This window comes from Anguilla anguilla, chromosome 17 (assembly GCF_013347855.1).
Source record: "Anguilla anguilla isolate fAngAng1 chromosome 17, fAngAng1.pri, whole genome shotgun sequence".
In the NCBI taxonomy this organism is placed as follows: domain Eukaryota; kingdom Metazoa; phylum Chordata; class Actinopteri; order Anguilliformes; family Anguillidae; genus Anguilla; species Anguilla anguilla.
The window spans coordinates 7,245,931-7,264,695 of record NC_049217.1 but is presented as its reverse complement, the minus strand read 5'-3'; the positions used below and the strand labels follow the sequence as shown (position 1 = coordinate 7,264,695).

At 51.1% G+C, this 18,765-nt stretch overlaps 1 protein-coding gene across 1 annotated transcript; it reads right to left on the bottom strand.

Annotated features, from left to right (window-relative positions):
- Positions 1–43: 43 nt before the first annotated feature.
- atxn2l (ataxin 2-like) lies at positions 44–18,580 on the bottom strand. The gene is made up of 23 exons (XM_035398879.1): positions 17,823–18,580; positions 16,541–16,580; positions 15,771–15,827; positions 14,428–14,499; positions 13,949–14,129; positions 13,718–13,839; positions 13,302–13,393; positions 12,521–12,730; positions 11,591–11,976; positions 11,379–11,495; positions 10,833–10,961; positions 9,994–10,071; positions 9,451–9,512; positions 8,606–8,943; positions 8,010–8,079; positions 7,433–7,582; positions 6,930–6,993; positions 5,848–6,026; positions 3,825–3,957; positions 2,871–2,980; positions 2,387–2,563; positions 1,523–1,697; positions 44–262 (listed from the first exon to the last, which is right to left on the bottom strand). Exons 1-23 carry the CDS (start codon positions 17,939–17,941, stop codon positions 201–203), a joined length of 3,123 nt encoding a protein of 1,040 aa, XP_035254770.1. The 5' UTR covers positions 17,942–18,580; the 3' UTR covers positions 44–200.
- Between the last annotated feature and the right edge of the window lie 185 nt (positions 18,581–18,765).

Sequence of the window (18,765 nt, the reverse complement as noted above, 5' to 3'; positions counted from 1 at the left end):
GCGTTCTCTGTTCTCAGTGGGGGCGGGGGGGGTTCCTGGTGTTCTCTGTTCTCAGTGGGGGGGGGGGATGGGGGTCCTGGCGTTCTCTGTTCCCCCTGGAGGGGGGGGCTCCTGGCGTGTTCTGTTCCCCGTGGGGGGGGGTGGATGGGGGTCCTGGTGCTCAGTTCCCCGTGGGGGGGGGTGGATGGGGGTCCTGGTGCTCAGTTCCCCGTGGGGGGGTGGAAGGGGAGCTGCTGGGAAGGATGGGCCTGCATCTGCACAGCTGTGGGACAGAGGGGGGGGTGACTGTAACCATTGGCAACCTCATCTACCCACTGAACCTACATCACCTCCATTTTTTGTATCAACCAGCACTGCATAGAAAGAAAACACTGCACAACCATTTCCATTGTGTGTGTGTGTGTGTGTGTGTGTCTGTGTATGCGAGTGTGTGTGCGTGCGTGTCTGTGTGTACGTGAGTATGTGTGTGTGCGTGCGTGTGTGTGTGTATGTGAGTGTGTCTGTGTGTACGTGAGTATGTGTGAGTGTTAGTGTGTGCGTGTCTGTGTGTACGTGAGTGTGTGTGTCTGTGTATGCGAGTGTGTGTGCGTGCGTGTCTGTGTGTACGTGAGTATGTGTGTGTGCGTGCGTGTGTGTGTGTATGTGAGTGTGTCTGTGTGTACGTGAGTATGTGTGAGTGTTAGTGTGTGCGTGTCTGTGTGTACGTGAGTGTGTGTGTCTGTGTATGCGAGTGTGTGTGCGTGCGTGTCTGTGTGTACGTGAGTATGTGTGTGCGTGCGTGTGTGTGTGTATGTGAGTGTGTGTGTGTGTCTGTGTGTACGTGAGTATGTGTGAGTGTTAGTGTGTGCGTGTCTGTGTGTACGTGAGTGTGTGTGTCTGTGTATGAGTGTGTGTGTGCGTGCGTGAGTGTGTGTGTGTCTGTGTGTACGTGAGTGTGTGTGTGTGTGTGTGTCTGTGTATGTGAGTGTGCGCGTGTATGAATGTGTGTGTACGTATGTGTGTGTGTGTGTCTGTGTGTACGTGAGTATGTGTGCGTGTGTGTGTGTATGTGAGTGTGTCTGTGTGTACGTGAGTATGTGTGAGTGTTAGTGTGTGCGTGTCTGTGTGTACGTGAGTGTGTGTGTCTGTGTATGCGAGTGTGTGTGCGTGCGTGTCTGTGTGTACGTGAGTATGTGTGTGCGTGCGTGTGTGTGTGTATGTGAGTGTGTGTGTGTGTCTGTGTGTACGTGAGTATGTGTGAGTGTTAGTGTGTGCGTGTCTGTGTGTACGTGAGTGTGTGTCTGTGTATGAGTGTGTGTGTGCGTGCGTGAGTGTGTGTGTGTCTGTGTGTACGTGAGTGTGTGTGTATCTGTGTATGTGAGTGTGTGCGTGTATGAGTGTGTGTGTACGTATGTGTGTGTGTGTATGTTAGTGTGTGTGTGTGTGTGTCTGTGTGTACGTGAGTATGTGTACCTGAGTGTGTGTGTGTGTACGTGAGTATGTGTGTCTGTGTACGTGAGTGTGTGTGTGTGTGTACACTCACCCTGTGCGTGACCGATGTAGGCGTAGTGCTGGTGGGCGCCCTGTTGGGGTGGGGGCCCGTGCTGAGGGGCGGAGCCAGGCCCCTGCTGAGGGGGCGGGGCATGCAGCAGCATCACCTGGTGGGGGCCGTGGGTGCCAGAGTGATGAGGGCCAGAGAGAGCCCCAGACACATGAGCCTGGGGGGGAGAGGGAGAGGGTGAGGGAGAGAGGGGGAGAGGGGGAGAGAGAGAGGGGGAGGGGGAGGGGGTGGAGTCTATCATTCACTCAGTGCACATAACCCACTAACTTTTTCAGGAAGTCAGACAGAATGTAGCTCGATGGATACCTTGGCAAAACAAGTGGAGTTTTACAAGCTTTATCCATTCATGTTTGAGTTTAAGTTATTAGTTTGTGCTAATGTCAAAATGTAACATTTCCATTAAATTTACCACTTCTGGGTTTGGCTGCGTGTGTGATTTACAGATGAGCCCTAACAGAGAGGCTCTGAGCACTTCTGGGTTTAGGCTGTGATTGTGATTTGCAGATGATCCCTAAGAGTGAGGCTCTCTGGGTTGGGCTGCGTGTGTGATTTGCAGATGATCCCTAAGAGTGAGGCTCTCTGGGTTGGGCTGCGTGCGTGATTTGCAGATGAGCCCTAAGAGTGAGGCTCTCTGGGTAAGGCTGCGTGCGTGATTTGCAGATGAGCCCTAAGAGTGAGGCTCTCTGGGTAAGGCTGCACGTGTGATTTGCAGATGAGCTGTAAGACTAAAGCTCTCTGCACTTCTGGGTTCAGCTGCATGTGTGATTTGCAGATGAGCCCTAAGAGTCAGGCTCCCTGGGTAAGGCTGCGTGTGTGACAGGGTCAAGAGAGCGCAGGTAGGCTTACCTGAGTCAGCTGGCCCAGTGACTGGTAGGTGTGAGGAATGGGCTGGTGACCATGGAGACCGTAGCCCTGCATGGAGTAGGAGCCCTGTGGGGAGGTGTGTCCGGGGGGCATGTTGGGAGGGGTGGGGGCAGACAGGGGGTTAGAGTGGTACAGAGACTGGGGCTGGGACTGTCCTGACTACAGAGGGGGGGGGGAGGGGAGAGAGACAGATATACAGTCAGTGTTTGCTCACACACACACACACAGACTGAAGCAACAGACCAGACTGTGCCTGTTTTTGGTCTGGATATAGTACCACCATGTGGAAATCAATAAAGCATAAGGAAAAAAAAAAAAGATATAAACACTTTCTTAAATGGCTATGAATGGTGAAATTGACCATATATCTGTTTGCTGTAACTTGAAACCGGTTGGCTGTGTGCATTAGTGAGCTCAGGGTGTGTCTATATTTGTGTGTGTGTGGGCGGGGGCGGGAGGGGGTTACCTGGCCGGGGCTGGGAGCGGGGTGCTGGGGGGCCTGCTGGCTGCCCGTGGGGGTGCTGGAGGGCTGGGGGTGGTGCATGGACCCCGCGTGGTGGGAGAAGGACTGCGGGCCTGAGAGAGGACAAGGGGTCAGCACACCCGTCACAGGTACGCAACGCCGCCGAAACGCTCAGGTAAAAGCAACAGGTGTGCACCGGAACAATCCCACGACCGTTCAACGAAGCATCTTTCCCGTCAAGGTCCTCTCCCGAAAAGCAAGCATTTAAATCGGTTTACATGTGTTCCCAGGCGAAGGCGGAAAACAATGACAAAAATACTGCTCTCAGATGTCTGTGATAAAGGCACAAATCATGCACCTTGACTTTTGAAATGGAAATATCCTTCATTAGAGTAACCAGTAACTCTCTTCAAGTTAATCTGGACTGGAAGTCTCATTTGCTGCTGTCACTGAACAGACTGTGCAAGCCTTAGCGTGTATCGGCGAGTTTCTGCATGCATCAGGGCTTATCAGTGTATATTAGCAAGAGTCAGAGTGTATCAGTATACTTCAGACTATATAGTATCTATTAGCATGCATCAAATTCTTTTCAGTGTTCATCTGAGTGCATCAGTGTTTATCAGTGCTTATCAGTGTTTATCTGAGTGCATCAGTGTTTATCATTGTTTACCTGGGTGCATCAGTGTTTATCAGAGTATCAGTGTTTATCAGGATGCATAGATGTTTATCAGTGTTCATCTGAGTGCATCAGTGTTTATCAGTGCTTATCAGTGTTTATCTGGGTGCACCAGTGTTTATCAGTGCTTATCAGTGTTTATCTGGGTGCACCAGTGTTTATCAGGGTGTATAAATGTTTATAAGTGTTTACCTGGGTGCACCAGTGTTTATCAGGGTGTATAAATGTTTATCAGTGTTTATCTGGGCGCACCAGCGCTTGCCATGGTAGATGTGACTCACCGTACATTCCCTGCTGTGGCCCCGGAGGCCCATCTCCCTGAGCTGAATACTGAGGCCCCGGAGGGCCGAGCGCCTGTGGGTGTCCCCCAGACCCCAGCATGCGGGCCCCACTCTGCAGCATGGAGTACACTGGCTGGGGGGGGGGGGGGGGGGGGGGGAGAAGAGTGAATATCAGCTCTGCTCATTGGTTAACCTGTTTGTTGCTGCTTCTGTAAATCCCTCAGAATAGCAGGTTGGTGCGTTTCTGCTGGATGCAGTACCTGTGTGACCTGCTGGCTGTACTGCTGGATGCGGTACCTGTGTGTCTGTATGACCTGCTGGCTGTACTGCTGGATGCAGTACCTGTGTGTCTGTATGACCTGCTGGCTGTACTGCTGGATGCAGTACCTGTGTGTCTCTATGACCTGCTGGCTGTACTGCTGGATGCAGTACCTGTGTGTCTGTATGACCTGCTGGCTGTACTGCTGGATACAGTACCTGTGTGTCTGTATGACCTGCTGGCTGTACTGCTGGATGCAGTACCTGTGTGTCTGTATGACCTGCTGGCTGTACTGCTGGATGCAGTACCTGTGTGTCTGTATGACCTGCTGGCTGTACTGCTGGATGCAGTACCTGTGTGTCTGTATGACCTGCTGGCTGTACTGCTGGATGCAGTACCTGTGTGTCTGTATGACCTGCTGGCTGTACTTCTGGATGCAGTACCTGTGTGTCTGTATGACCTGCTGGCTGTACTGCTGGATGCGGTACCTGTGTGTCTCTATGACCTGCTGGCTGTACTGCTGGATGCAGTACCTGTGTGTCTGTATGACCTGCTGGCTGTACTGCTGGATGCAGTACCTGTGTGTCTGTATGACCTGCTGGCTGTACTGCTGGATGCAGTACCTGTGTGTCTGTATGACCTGCTGGCTGTACTGCTGGATGCAGTACCTGTGTGTCTGTATGACCTGCTGGCTGTACTGCTGGACATAGTACCTGTGTGTCTGTATGACCTGCTGGCTGTACTGCTGGAAGCAGTACCTGTGTGTCTCTATGACCTGCTGGCTGTACTGCTGGATGCAGTACCTGTGTGTCTGTATGACCTGCTGGCTGTACTGCTGGATGCAGTACCTGTGTGTCTGTATGACCTGCTGGCTGTACTGCTGGATGCGGTACCTGTCCAGGGTAGTGGGCCATGGCCTGGATGACCTGCTGGCTGTACTGCTGGATGCGGTACCTGTGTGTCTCTATGACCTGCTGGCTGTACTGCTGGATGCAGTACCTGTGTGTCTGTATGACCTGCTGGCTGTACTGCTGGAAGCAGTACCTGTGTGTCTGTATGACCTTCTAGCTGTACTGCTGGAAGCAGTACCTGTGTGTCTGTATGACCTGCTGGCTGTACTGCTGGATGCAGTACCTGTGTGTCTGTATGACCTGCTGGCTGTACTGCTGGATGCAGTACCTGTGTGTCTGGATGACCTGCTGACTGTACTGCTGGATGCAGTACCTGTGTGTCTGTATGACCTGCTGGCTGTACTGCTGGATGCAGTACCTGTGTGTCTGTATGACCTGCTGGCTGTACTGCTGGATGCAGTACCTGTGTGTCTGTATGACCTGCTGGCTGTACTGCTGGATGCTGTATCTGTGTGTCTGTATGACCTGCTGGCTGTACTGCTGGATGCAGTACCTGTGTGTCTGTAAGACCTGCTGGCTGTACTGCTGGATGCAGTACCTGTGTGTCTATATGACCTGCTGGCTGTACTGCTGGATGCGGTACCTGTGTGTCTGTATGACCTGCTGGCTGTACTGCTGGATGCAGTACCTGTGTGTCTGTGTGACCTGCTGGCTGTTCTGCTGGATGCAGTACCTGTGTGTCTGTATGACCTGCTGGCTGTACTGCTGGATGCAGTACCTGTGTGTCTGTATGACCTGCTGGCTGTACTGCTGGATGCAGTACCTGTGTGTTTGTATGACCTGCTGGCTGTACTGCTGGATGCAGTACCTGTGTGTCTGTATGACCTGCTGGCTGTTCTGCTGGATGCGGTACCTGTCCAGGGTAGTGGGCCATGGCCTGGATGACCTGCTGGCTGTACTGCTGGGGGTTGTACTGTAGGTAGGACTGGGGGTAGGGAGAGGCCACAAGTGGAGGGCCTGCCGCCGATGCCGCTGTCTGGAGCATAGGGGGCGCCGTGGAGCTGTGGTCAGAGCGAGGGGCAACCACTGAGCCTGAGAGGGAGAAAAGGGACTATCACCACCAGGGGATTACCACCCACAGATGCCTAGTTCAGTGAACAACAAACCCAAAACAAGCACAACTCAACACGCCATGCATAGCAACAGCCCAAACGCAGGGGCACCTCCCATTAGATCAGAGGGCATCCCGTCCCTTTTTAAGGGGGAGCCGAAATGTTCCCAGTGGATAAAATGAGAGTTCCGTTCAGGCAAAGGCAACTATCCATGCTAACAGGTGTGGTCTGTGCGTCTCACATTACATTACAGGCATTTAGCAGACGCTCTTATCTAGAGCGACTTACATTGTATCCAATTATACTGCTGGATATATACCGGAGCAATGCAGGTCAAGTACCTTGCTCAAGGGTACAACGGCAGTGTTCTACCGGGGAATCGAACCTGCGACCTTTAGGTTACAAGACCAACTCCTTAACCATTATACTACACTGCCGTCTTGAGCGATCGCACCAACACCAGCAGTTTCATAGCATATTAGTTTAGATGCACACCAGCATTTACCACAGGACTGAAATGCAGTTGTGGTGAAAGTCTGTGTAAAGTGGAGGAATGCCCCGAGAAAATGGCCTATCATTTCAATTAAACAGTGCTTTCCTGTCGTAGGAAAAACAAACTGGTCTATACATGTACTGATTTGTAGTGATTTAAACCAGTTAACAGAAAGTCATGTAACCAGTCTCCACTATAGGACCTCACACAATGTGGGAAAACCCAGAAAGTGCTTTGTGCATTGACATTACCACTAACATGGAAATACACAGGAAGGGGGACAGGACACAGGAAGGGGGACAGGAAGCAGGAAGCGGAATCAGACAGGAAGCAGGAAGCGGAATCAGACAGGAAGCAGGAAGCGGACGCAGAAAGGGGTCTGCCTGTTACCTTTGGCTCTGGAGTATTTTCCTTGGCTGACTGTGGACATGGTGTACTGGTACATCTGAGGGGCCTGGGGGGAGAGTACAGTAAACCTCACACGCACACCCTGAACCTGGAGAGCTACACCTAAACGCTAAAGGACACCGCCTTAAATACAGTACGTTAACAGAATCTAATTCAGGTATGAAAAATACACAGCAGAATCAATCACCTGAACAGAAAGAACATTCCTCATAAAGTCACCTGCATTAATAATCTTTTTTTACTCCTCTTGGTGAATCACGACAATAAACATGCAACATATTTAATAATTTCATTTATTTTAAATAAGTGAATTCACTCTGAATTCCTATGGCGTACTGAGAGTCATTTGGTATGGGAGGAGGTGAACTGAAATGTACCTGCTGGTGAACAGGTGACATTCCCTGTCTTATGCTAGGCCAGTTTTATTAAGTGAAGCAACATGCCTTCAACAAACGAACCACACGCAGAGAGTTCTGTGGCCGTACCTGCACAGAATGTCCCTGGATCTGTATCTGGGAGACGTAGGAGAGATAAGGGGCGTTGTAGATGGCCCCCTGTCCCGGCGGAGGCTGCAGCACCAACGCGGGGCTGGGAGGGGTCGGGCGCGGTGGCGTGGGGGCGGGGGTCGGCTTCGACTGGAGAGGGACAGGAGAGAGTACCTGAGAGCGCCACTCTCGTCAGGCCCCCCCCAAAAAAGACAAACAACAAAAAAAAAAAACACGCCACGTGCCTGGGCTGCAGTGTGGAACGGCAGTGAAAACCCATGAACTACAACTCCCATCAGGCACAGAGCATCCAACACGCCACCTGCCTGGGCTGCAGTGTGGAACGGCAGTGAAAACCCATGAACTACAACTCCCATCAGGCACAGAGCATCCAACAGGCCACCTGCCTGGGCTGCAGTGTGGAACGGCAGTGAAAACCCAGTGGCTACAGGTTCAAATCCCAGGTGGGCCACTGCAGGTGTACTGCAAGCCTCAGAGAGTCTGAACTGCTCCAGATAAGCGTGATGTAATGTTACTGGTACTGATGTGGGGAATGCGATACGCTCTGTATACTCACCAGTGTGAGGGCAACCTTGTTGGGGTTGAACTCTTTAGCGTTGGGGTTCAGGGTGGACTTCTTCACTTGACTGAGTGCAAGACACACAAAATGCAACAGTGTCAGTTCCAACCTGCAATCCCTAATCCTGAAATCAGTGTCAGTTCCAACCTGCAATCCCTAATCCTGAAATCAGCGTCAGTCCCAATTTGCAATTCCTAATCCTGAAATCAGTGTCAGTACTGGATTCAAGGCAACACGTCTTTAAAACTGAGTCTCAACTTAATGCCAGAACTATGTTCTTTCCAATGCAAAAATTCCACAATTCATTTTGGTCACTGTACTCGCCAAACATCATTAATATGAACACCAGGGTTAAATCCAGTCAGTTCGGTAAATGCACTAGAAATCAATTCACAAACATAATTGGCATTTTTAAATTCATGAATTAAATTCAAAGGCTCCAATAAGAGCAGTTACTCCTGGTCTATAAACCCTCTGGATAACTGTCCATTCATTCTGCTCTTCTCTTTGAGGCCTTATATACCGGCCTCTCCACTGGCCCCTCCCCTCCCACTCGCCCCGCCCCACCCACTCAGGCCCCGCCCCCTACTCACTCAGGCACGCCCTCCGCTCTCTCGGGGGTCTCCAGCCGCGGCTCCTCGCTGCCCGGGGTCCTGGCGGGTTGGGGCGTGGCCGGGGACTGCCGGTCGGCGCCGGCCGCCTCCCCCGCAGGCAGCGCCGCGGCGCTCGCGCCCGATCCCTCCCCCTCTTTCTCCCTCCCCCGTTCCTCTGGGGGCGGGGCTTGAGGGGGGCTCTGGGCCGGGCTCTGATTGGTCTCGGGGGCCGGGGCGGGTTCCGCGGCACAGGGCGGGGCTGGACCGGGCGGGGCGTGTTCAGTGGGCGGGGCCGTGGGTGCGCTGGGGCTGCTGGAGGCACTGCCACTGGACTGTAGCTGGTGGGGGGGGGGGGGGGGGGGGGGCAGGGGTGGGTTATTATCCTCTAAAACTGAACCCACACTGTATTTAAGATGTCCTGGAACATTCCAAACATCCAGCACATGACCATGTAGTACAGGCAGAGACCCCTGGGGTGTGCAAGTCCAGGTGTGAAACAGTGCTGGATGCTCCATAGTCCGTAGACAAACGATGAAGGGGCACTAAAACTGGAATTCCAGCTGAATCTGCTAATGTTGTTGTGTTAATATGCCAACAGGCATCAAACAACAGAATCCGGGGGGAAAAAAACATATATATACACAATTTTACTGCAGTTCTACTTCAATAAGTGACAACATCCTTCAGTTCTCAGCACTGGATGAAATATCATTACTGGCAAATTGCAATCATCACACCCAGAGTAAGCTTTTGAAAAATGTCTGAAGGATGATCTCCGTGATTTGTGTGAAAATGCACATACTGCTTGCAACTGCACCGTACTGTAAAAAACATAAAGGGCTCACCCTGAACTCTTTACCAAATTTCCGAAGCTCTTCGATCTGTGATCTCTGCTGAACTGAAGGAGCTGTGGGGGATGGATTATAACAGTTAAACCACAGCGACAGAGAGAGAGAGTTTGCATTCATGTTCTAGTGAATTTCTGTATGTACGCTTTGGCAATATTGGTGAGAAAGATGGTGAGAAGGAGGAGAGGGAAAAGAGATGGAGAGAAGAGATGGAATCAGTATGAGAGGCCAGAGTGAAAGAATGCTAGAGTGGGAGAGAGTGAGCGAGTGAGAGAGACTGAGAAATATACCAGTGTTAGGCTGAGTGTGTGACAAACCAGATAGTGTGTAACACAGAGAGAGAGAGAGAGTGTGTGTGTGTGACACAGGGAGTGTGTGTGTGAGACACAGAATGTGTGTGTGTGACACAGAGTGTGTGTGTGTGACACAGGGAGTGTGTGTGTGAGACAGAGTGTGTGTGTGGCACAGTGAGAGTGTGTGTGTGACTCAGAGTGTGTGTGTGGCACAGAGAGAGAGTGTGTGGCACAAAGAGTGTGTGACCTTTGCTGCTCTTGCCATCTTGTGGGCTGACAGGACTCTCGGCTGCCCTCTCCTTGGCTGAGTTCAGGATCTCATTGACTGCAGCAGAGAGAGAGAGAGAGAGAGAGAGAGGGAGGGAGGGAGGGAGGGAGGGAGAGAGAGAGCGAGAGAGAGAGAGAGAGAGAGGGAGGGAGAGGGGGGCATTTATCCTCACAGGGGAAGGACAGCTCTGCTGACAGGAGCCGTCAATCATTTCATTACAACAACTGACAAGGACTGGAATCTTCATCCCCTGGACATTCTACAAACTACATTTCGGCACTTGGCTTCGCCCAGAATGTTAAAAATATGGTGAAAATGCTACAGGCCTAGTTTATAGGCTACAGAACTCTAGGTATAACTTAGTCAGGAAAATGACAAGCATTGTTGGGCTGAATGGCCTGTTCTCATCATTATGTTATGTTAAATCAGACTGTATGCTATGTTAACTAAGACAGTTCCTACCCAAAAGTGCCAAAACGTCACAAAAAGCAGTAAAATTGGTGGAAATGGAGAAAAGGTAAAAAAAATTAAAAAAACAGAAAGTAACAGAAGTTCTAACGAAGGGTGTGCACCAGTTTCTCTCTTCCCTCTGGAGCACTCACAGTGCAATTCGATAACTTCAGTTCCTATCAGATAACACAAAGCTGTTACTTAAAGCATGTTAAGTTCAGAACATAGCTCAAATAGCCAGGAGGGAAAAGGGAGCCATCTCCTCTCACACCGCAAGCGTGTCGCTCAGCTCTCGAACCCGCCCCCGAAGATGACCGAACGGAAGAGAGAGAGAGGACGGGCCGGGCGAGCGGAGAAGGAGCACTCACCGTCCACCGTGAAGAGCGGGGCCGGGCCGGAGCTCTTGGGGGTCGCCCCGGCGACCAACGCGGTGTCTAAATACGGACCGGTGACGGGGGGATCCTGGGAAGGCGGCCCGGGTTTCGGGGAACGAGAGACTGGGGGAGAGAGAGAGAGATTTTTGAGAAATTGAGGACGCAGCCGGGCACAGGTGTTCTCCCCCCCCCCCCCCCCAATCATTATATTACAGCATCTACACAGCGTGGGAACCACAGCAGACAGACACTCCTGCAGTGTGACCTCCACCGCGGGCACACAGCCAGGCCAGCAGAGCTTTCAGGCCTGTGGGGTTTCTGCGTTTCACTGGAGATCACCGACAACCGACTGCAGGCCATTCAGCCATCTGCGCGATCGACGACCCACCAAGCCGATCCCAGTGATGTCATAATCGCCGAGGGGGGGAGCGGCCGTGACGTGAATTCAAAAGCTCCTCCCCCAAAAGACAGCGCGGGACGAAGCCGAGGAAACCGGCCTTCGGGCGTGACTCTCGCTCCGAAACGCTAGCGGCGGCGTACCTGCGGGGGCGCCGTGGGGGCCGCTGGTCCGGGGGGGCCTGCCGGTGGGCGCCGACCTCTGGGATTTGGGGGAAGTCCTGCAGGGCACTGAGAGGAGAGACAGAGGGGAGACGCGTTATCTCCCGACCCCCCCCCGACGTTTCAGCGCTCAGTAGACCCCCCCGCCCCCCCCCCCCCCCCCCAGAGCGCAGGCCCCGCGGCGAGAGGCTCACCTCCATTGGCAGACCGGGCGGCGGCGGCGGTGTCGGACAGCGGGGGGTGCGCGGGGGGGCTGGCGGCCGGCCTGGGCTGGCCGGGGGGCAGGTAGGGGCCGGCGGGCCCCGGGCCACTCTGGGAAGGGTGGGGGGAGTACCCCCCCCTGCCGGAGAGGGGGCTCTGCCTCTCGGAGGACGGGGGGGTGGACCGGCCGCCGCCGGCGGGGGGGAGGGGGGGACGGGGGGAGGAGCTAGGAGGGGCGGGCCTGCCGGAATGGGGTCCGCCCGTTCGGGTAAGGGGAGGGGCCGAGGGACTTGCCGCCCCTCCTCCTCCTCCTCCTCCTCTCTCTCTGCTCACCCCCATCTCTCGGGCTCGCTGGGGTAACGGAATGTATTTACCCTCCCTGGGGTAAACAAAGACAGAAGTAGAAATGGACAGAATGGTAAAAATACACAATGTAAGTTTCACGAACACAAACAACCAGGTGGAGAGATAACAGTGATGAAACATCTGACCTCTCCAGAAATCTATCACCCTGCAACCGGGGATCAGATTTTCTTAAAGAAATCAGGAGACAGATTTTAGACTCCAGGGCCAGATTTACTGAGGAAAGATTTGCTGCGGAAAAAATCGCTGTATTGCGGCTCTTTTGCAGTCGCAGATACCGACACATAAACAATCGGTTTCCCAAGACAGGTTCTACTTACGCCATCAAATAAATGAAATGCCCTCGGTCACAATTTTGACGCAGGAGACACCCATGAAAAGGGTGAGAAACAATATGGTGTAGTTACACATCCAGACTACAAGGCGTTAAGAAATGGATACTGAGCAACCAGGTACAAGTAGCGATGGAACTACACGCACACGCACGCGCACACACACGCACACACACACACACACACGCACACGCACACACACACACGCGCACACACACACACACACACCTGCTCCCCACGCTGTTGGAGCTGGGACTGTCTCTCCCTCCAGCCTCCCGGACCACGGCGCTGTACTTCTCCTCCTCGGTCTTCCCGTCCTCGTTCTCCAGGGACACGCGGTGCCGGTACTGGGGGCTGGCCTCGATCTCGTTGGCCAGGCGGGAGGCCCGGGCCTCGCGCTGCCGAAACCCCTCCGAGCTGCCCTTCTCCAGGGGCACCCTGCAGGGGGGCGGGACGTTAGAGCCACTGCCGCTCTGCACAGGAGCACACTCACCACAGGGCAACACACTCACCACACTCACCACAGGGCAACACACACTCACCACAGGGCAACACACTTAGCACAGGGCAACACACACTCACCACAGGGCAACACACACTCACTACAGGGCAACATGCACACCACAGGGCAACACACACTCACCACAGGGCAACACACTTAGCACAGGGCAACACACTCACCACAGGGTAAACACACTCACTACAGGGCAACACGCTCACCATAGGGCAACACGCTCACCACAGGGCACCATGCTCACCACAGGGCAACACACTCACCACAGGGCAACACACTCACTACAGGGCAACACACACACACCACAGGGCAACACACACACACCACAGGGCAACACACTCACCACAGGGCAACACACTCACTACAGGGCAACACGCTCACTACAGAGCAACACACACACCACAGGGCAACACGCTCACCACAGGGCAACACGCTCACCACAGGGCAACACACTCACCACAGGGCAACACGCTCACCACAGGGCAACACACTCACGTGTACATGGCCAGGCTCGCGTCATATGTTGACTTCACGCCGTAGTTGTCCTCGTTAAACTTGAACATCTCGTTGGCATCCCAACCATTGGACTGAAAGAGGAAGAAGGCACTGATCAACTGAGACAGACAAAGCTAACCGAGTGAGAGAGAGCTGATCAATTGAGACAGAAAGAGAGACCAAATCAACTGAGTGAGAAAGCCGATCAACTGACACAAAGAGAGAGAGAGAGAGAGAGAGAGAGAGAGCTGATCAACTGAGACAGAGCGATAGAGGTGAGCTGAGGTGAGAGCAGGTGATGAGTAGAGAGGCAGGTGATGAGTAGAGAGGCAGGTGATGTGTAGAGACGCAGGTGATGCGTAGAGACGCAGGTGATGCGTAGAGACGCAGGCGCAGACGGGGCCGCTGTGACTCACGGCGTCCGTCTCCAGGTCGTAGCTCTCCCCGTTACTGTCCCCCGCGTCCCACTTCTGCAGCACCTTCTCCCGGTGCTCCCCGTTCACCCGCGCCGAGCCGATCGCCGTGTCCGTGAAAGAGTCTGCACACAGAGACGCGCAGCCATTACACTCACACACACACACACACACGTACACACTCACACGGGTGCACACACACAAACACAGGCCCGTCCCGCACTCCCACAGTACCTCTGGTGGCGAAGTTGAGGTCCACGTCCCTGCAGGTCATGGTGACCAGGTCGGACGTGCTGAAGATCATGGTGTCCGTTATTTCCTCTCTCCGGGGGGGTGCTGAGGAGCTCCCGCCCGTGCCGCCCCCCTCCTCCTCCTCCTCACTCCGCCTGTGCACGGCGTCGACGGCCAGCTCACACTGAACGAGCGCGACAAAGAGAGCCACACAAACACATCAATCACCCAACAGAGCACACATCAATCACCCAACAGAGCACACATCAATCACCCAACAGAGCACACATCAATCACCCAACAGAGCACACATCATCCACCCCACAGAGCACACATCAATCACCCAACAGAGCACACATCAATCACCCCACAGAGCATACATCAATCACCCCACAGCACACATCCATAACCCCGCAGACCATACATCAATCACTCCACAGCACACATAAACCACCCCACAGAGCAAGGAGAGATGTAGATACCTTAGAGCTGAGGGTCTTGAAGATGCCCTCATAAATACTGCCATTTTTCACCCTGACATCACAGGTGGAGCCCTGTGAGAGAGAGAGAGAGAGAGAGAGAGAAAGGAAGAAAGTGGGAGAGTGAGAATAAGAGACATTTTTAGAGAACCAAACAAGAAAAAAAGGAAAACTACTTTTAAAAAAATCTCTAAGTCATTTCCCTTTTCTAATTTAAAATCTTACTCCACGATTAGGCAACAGTCCACAAATCTGCCCATGAACCTGCCAAAAGAATACACTGGCCTAGGATGTATTTATTCTGGATTGGCTTACAATACTAAGGAATTTCATCAGAAAATGAGGAGTTTATTTTCTAGGTTTTAATCAGATTAGAGCTCAAGACGGCTTGTTGGCACAAGGGGAGACTTCCTTTGAAATATAAAACGAAATAAATAGTTTGGAATTAACATACTCCCTGAGGCTCATTGTTTCAGCCAAGATGTTATAACACCGCTGACCACAACCAGGCATTTGATATGGGAGCCCCTGTCCATTAACCTGACAACAACCAGACAGGACCATAGCCATTAACCGTAAATTAAAGGGGCAGTGCACCCAAAAATAAAATGACAGCAAGGTGTGTTTCCACTCACCCAGAGTGGTATATGTCCATCTAGATTGTTAAGACTAGTTTTCTAGATATTCGCCGAAGCTCAACCTGATAAAAACGTGCGTTGCGGGTCCATCTTTGTGTGGCCTCAAAGTGCCAAAAACTGACATTAGAAAAACCCTCCTTCCAAATGCAGTCCTGCAATTACTCACGGACATTCAGAGAGCTGAAGTTGTAGACTGTTTTGTCTAGGACTAACTATCAGCCAGAACCCAATGACATACTTTTTTTTTTTTGCATTAACACAACTTACCGCTGTTAGTAGGGTTATCAATATTTTCGCAGTTATTTGCCTTCAGTGTTTTTGCTTGCCAAATACACGGACGCAAGCCAATCGTGTCCTGGAGTTTAGAGTGCTTCAGTGAATCACTCTGTGTAAGAGCTTCAGCGTAGAACAGGGGTGGGCAATTCTGGTACTGGAGGGCCGGTGTGTGTGCAGGATTTTGGTCATACCTATTAACTTGTCTAAATTAGCCAAATCGGCTGTAGCATTAAAATTTCGCTTCACAGGAACTGAGGGGCCTAGCCCAAACCATTCAAAACAGCCCCAGAGCAAGGGGTGCCCAGATACTTTTGGTCATATAGTGTATAACTAATGAAGTAATTAAGAAGTCAGAAGTTGGCATGAAAACTAGAAAAAGACAGTCCAAAGACGCGAGTGACCGCGGGAACTGACGCGGACGCAGAGACTCACCACCACGGCGGTAAGGAAGTGCAGCATTCGGGCATTGTTGTAGACGCCTTCGAACACCTGCGGGAGGCAGCAGAGATGGGCGCTGAGGTCCAGGGTCACGCACGCGCGAAGCGCGTCACAGTTTCATTCGCTCAAACTTAAAAACGACCGAAACCGCATTTAGCTAAACTCCAGCACAGAAGTGTTATCATGGTAGCGGTCTGAATAAAATAAACCGTGCCCTGAGTTATGGAAGTCAGTGAATCTATGAATCCATTATTGGAACCAAATGTAAAATTGAAGGTGTGCAGCGATTTATACTAAAGGGTATTTCAGAGTAATTCCGTGATGGCTCCATACAGAGTCAGAAACACTGTGACAGCTTATAAAAATTAAAGATATGGATATGCATTTGCAGACGACACCTTTCATATCATTTAAAAAATAAATCATGATGTAGTCTACAGCAATAAATAGACCGTTTCATTTCAAACACCTTTTCCAGTGTGCTCAAACAGAAACAAAGAAACCAACCAATCAGATGTAAGCAGACATACAATGCAATAAAACAGGTCACTGAAACATTAGAGGCACATATCAATGAGAGATCAATTCAATATAATAACAAAAACTGTTTTATTTAAACTATATATTACCACAACTTTTGGTGACTCATAAGACTGGACACTGGCCACTCCGGTAATGCTAATGCTAACACTGCTGATTTACCCCAAGAATACTAAACCATATTTAATCAAGCCAACTGAGAAGGGCTTTAAAATGTGACTCACTGGAGAAGACTGGGCCGGAGGTTTCACTGTGTTTCGGGTCCTGTGTGAACAGCACGAAAGCGAGAGGGGTCAGGAGAGAAGGAACAAGCCATTATGGTAATTACTTAGCAGAATGAGGCTGTGATCTTACGATCTGCGCATACAAATTTCCGACGTCCACCAAATTATCAATTAAGCTTTAACATTTAAATGTAGCAGCACCCCTCTGTTGTAATGTAGATTTATTAGCCACAACAGCCAAAGCTAAACACATGACCACGAATATTAGCATAAAAACATAGATTATACTGATAATTATGACTTTTAAAATTATATAGCTAGCTCGTAGTATCATTAAGCAAGTTAATGTTTTGGTATGTGTATAGCTACTTACGAAAGCAATCACCTCAACTATTGACAGCTAGCAAAATACCGCTAGAGAATACGATGAAGATCGTGTCAACATTGATAGGTCATTGCCAACATATTCCCCAGTTTAGTTTTTATGAAGGCTATTTAGCAAGCTAGCAGCTAATTGTAAGGCTAGCGTTAGTCAAATATCCACGGCATTACTACCCACTGCAGGGAAAGCCGGTGTAGCTACAGCTTACCCACGACTTCGTCTATCGTTTTCGCTTCTGCAGTCGTAAGTTGTATAACGATTACGACTGCAGCTAACGTTAGCAAACTATAAATCTCGCAAAACGCGATTGATAACTTGCTTGCTAGCTGGCTAATTAGCTACGACAAGACAGCCACATCAAACACGACTCAAGCAAATCAACATGCAAGAACAATAACATAAACGTGGGATAACATTACTTTTTAGTAATATGCATCCCAGCTACTCCGAAAGTTCCGAAGTTTCGGCCAGAATTTGCACAATTTCTCAGTTTTACACAAAAGCACTGTTCCTACACCAAGGCTCCGTAAAACAACAACAAAAGTCATAATCCCTCAACACCCGCCCCCGGCACATCAATGGTCAGGCGGGTTTTCCATCACCTCTATCGCCCCTCCCACTGAACCCCGCAGACTGTCTATCAAATCCTCTGGTCCCGCCTTCGCATTACACCTATGTGGAACTATTACAGTAGACGTAAACAAAACTCTCGTATTGGCTGAGACCAGCTTGTCCATCTGGCGGAAGTCCCTTACAATTGGTTAACATGAAAAAGCCTTTCCATCTGCCAGACACGCCTACTTCCCCGGCATTGACCGGTGTATATGTGTCTATGGATAGGCCCTCTCCTTCTATGAAATCCCCCGATTTTCCGGGGACCATACGCGAGGGTTCGCTTACCTTCCAGCAGCAGCTCTGTTAGTGTTGGTCCCGGAGCCCACGGAAGACATATTGACAGGCCCTGAGGTTCCATTAACGGCTTTCCGCCCGCCGGAGCCGGGTTGCTGTGGCTTCAACATGGGCCCAATTATTCACTCAACACCTACTGACCGAGTAAAACTCCCGAGTCCTTAGATACGTCTTGCTAGCTAGCTGGCTAGCAAGCGAAACAGTAGCTCGGATAGATAAACTAGTAATAAACTAACTAAAAATATACCGCTGACATATGCATACAATTGCGCTGGCCAGCTTTATAAAAACAGATCAGACGCTCAAAGTTATTCGTTAAAATATAAATCCAGGACTCGGCTTGGAACTTGCTGGCTAGCCAATTCGTTTCCCTGTATTCTGTACAGCTGGCACGTTGTCCTGTGATCCAACTTGGCTTTCTTGTCTGCTTCCCAAAACCTTCGATTCCAGGTTATTACTTTAACATTATTGTCGAACGAGAACAGTATTATCCTCGGGTTACAGTGGTTTCTTACACCACCACCACGTCTCGGTATAGCCTAGCTATTAGCCAGCTCTGCTGCCGATCCGCGCGCGACCTACCCGCGAGATGGGGGTTATGTGCGTGCCACCGTACACTCGCAGGCAGCTACCACTAAGCACCGTGCGCCCGCGCAGCTTTGATTACTTTGGGCGTTAAACGGATGTACGTAAAACATTTTATTAATAAATTATTGGCAAACAATTTAAATACACTATTCTCAAATAATGGTAGCCGTGCCTTTCTACATTGTTTGACAAATCGTATTAGACTGAAAAGTAGATGACCTTGTCCCCCTGCTGGTCCAACCTTCCAAGCTAGTTTAAAGTGCTTTCCCCCTTCCTTTCTGAACCCAGATGTCATCACCTGTTTGCACACACACACACACACACACACACACACCATTAACAGACC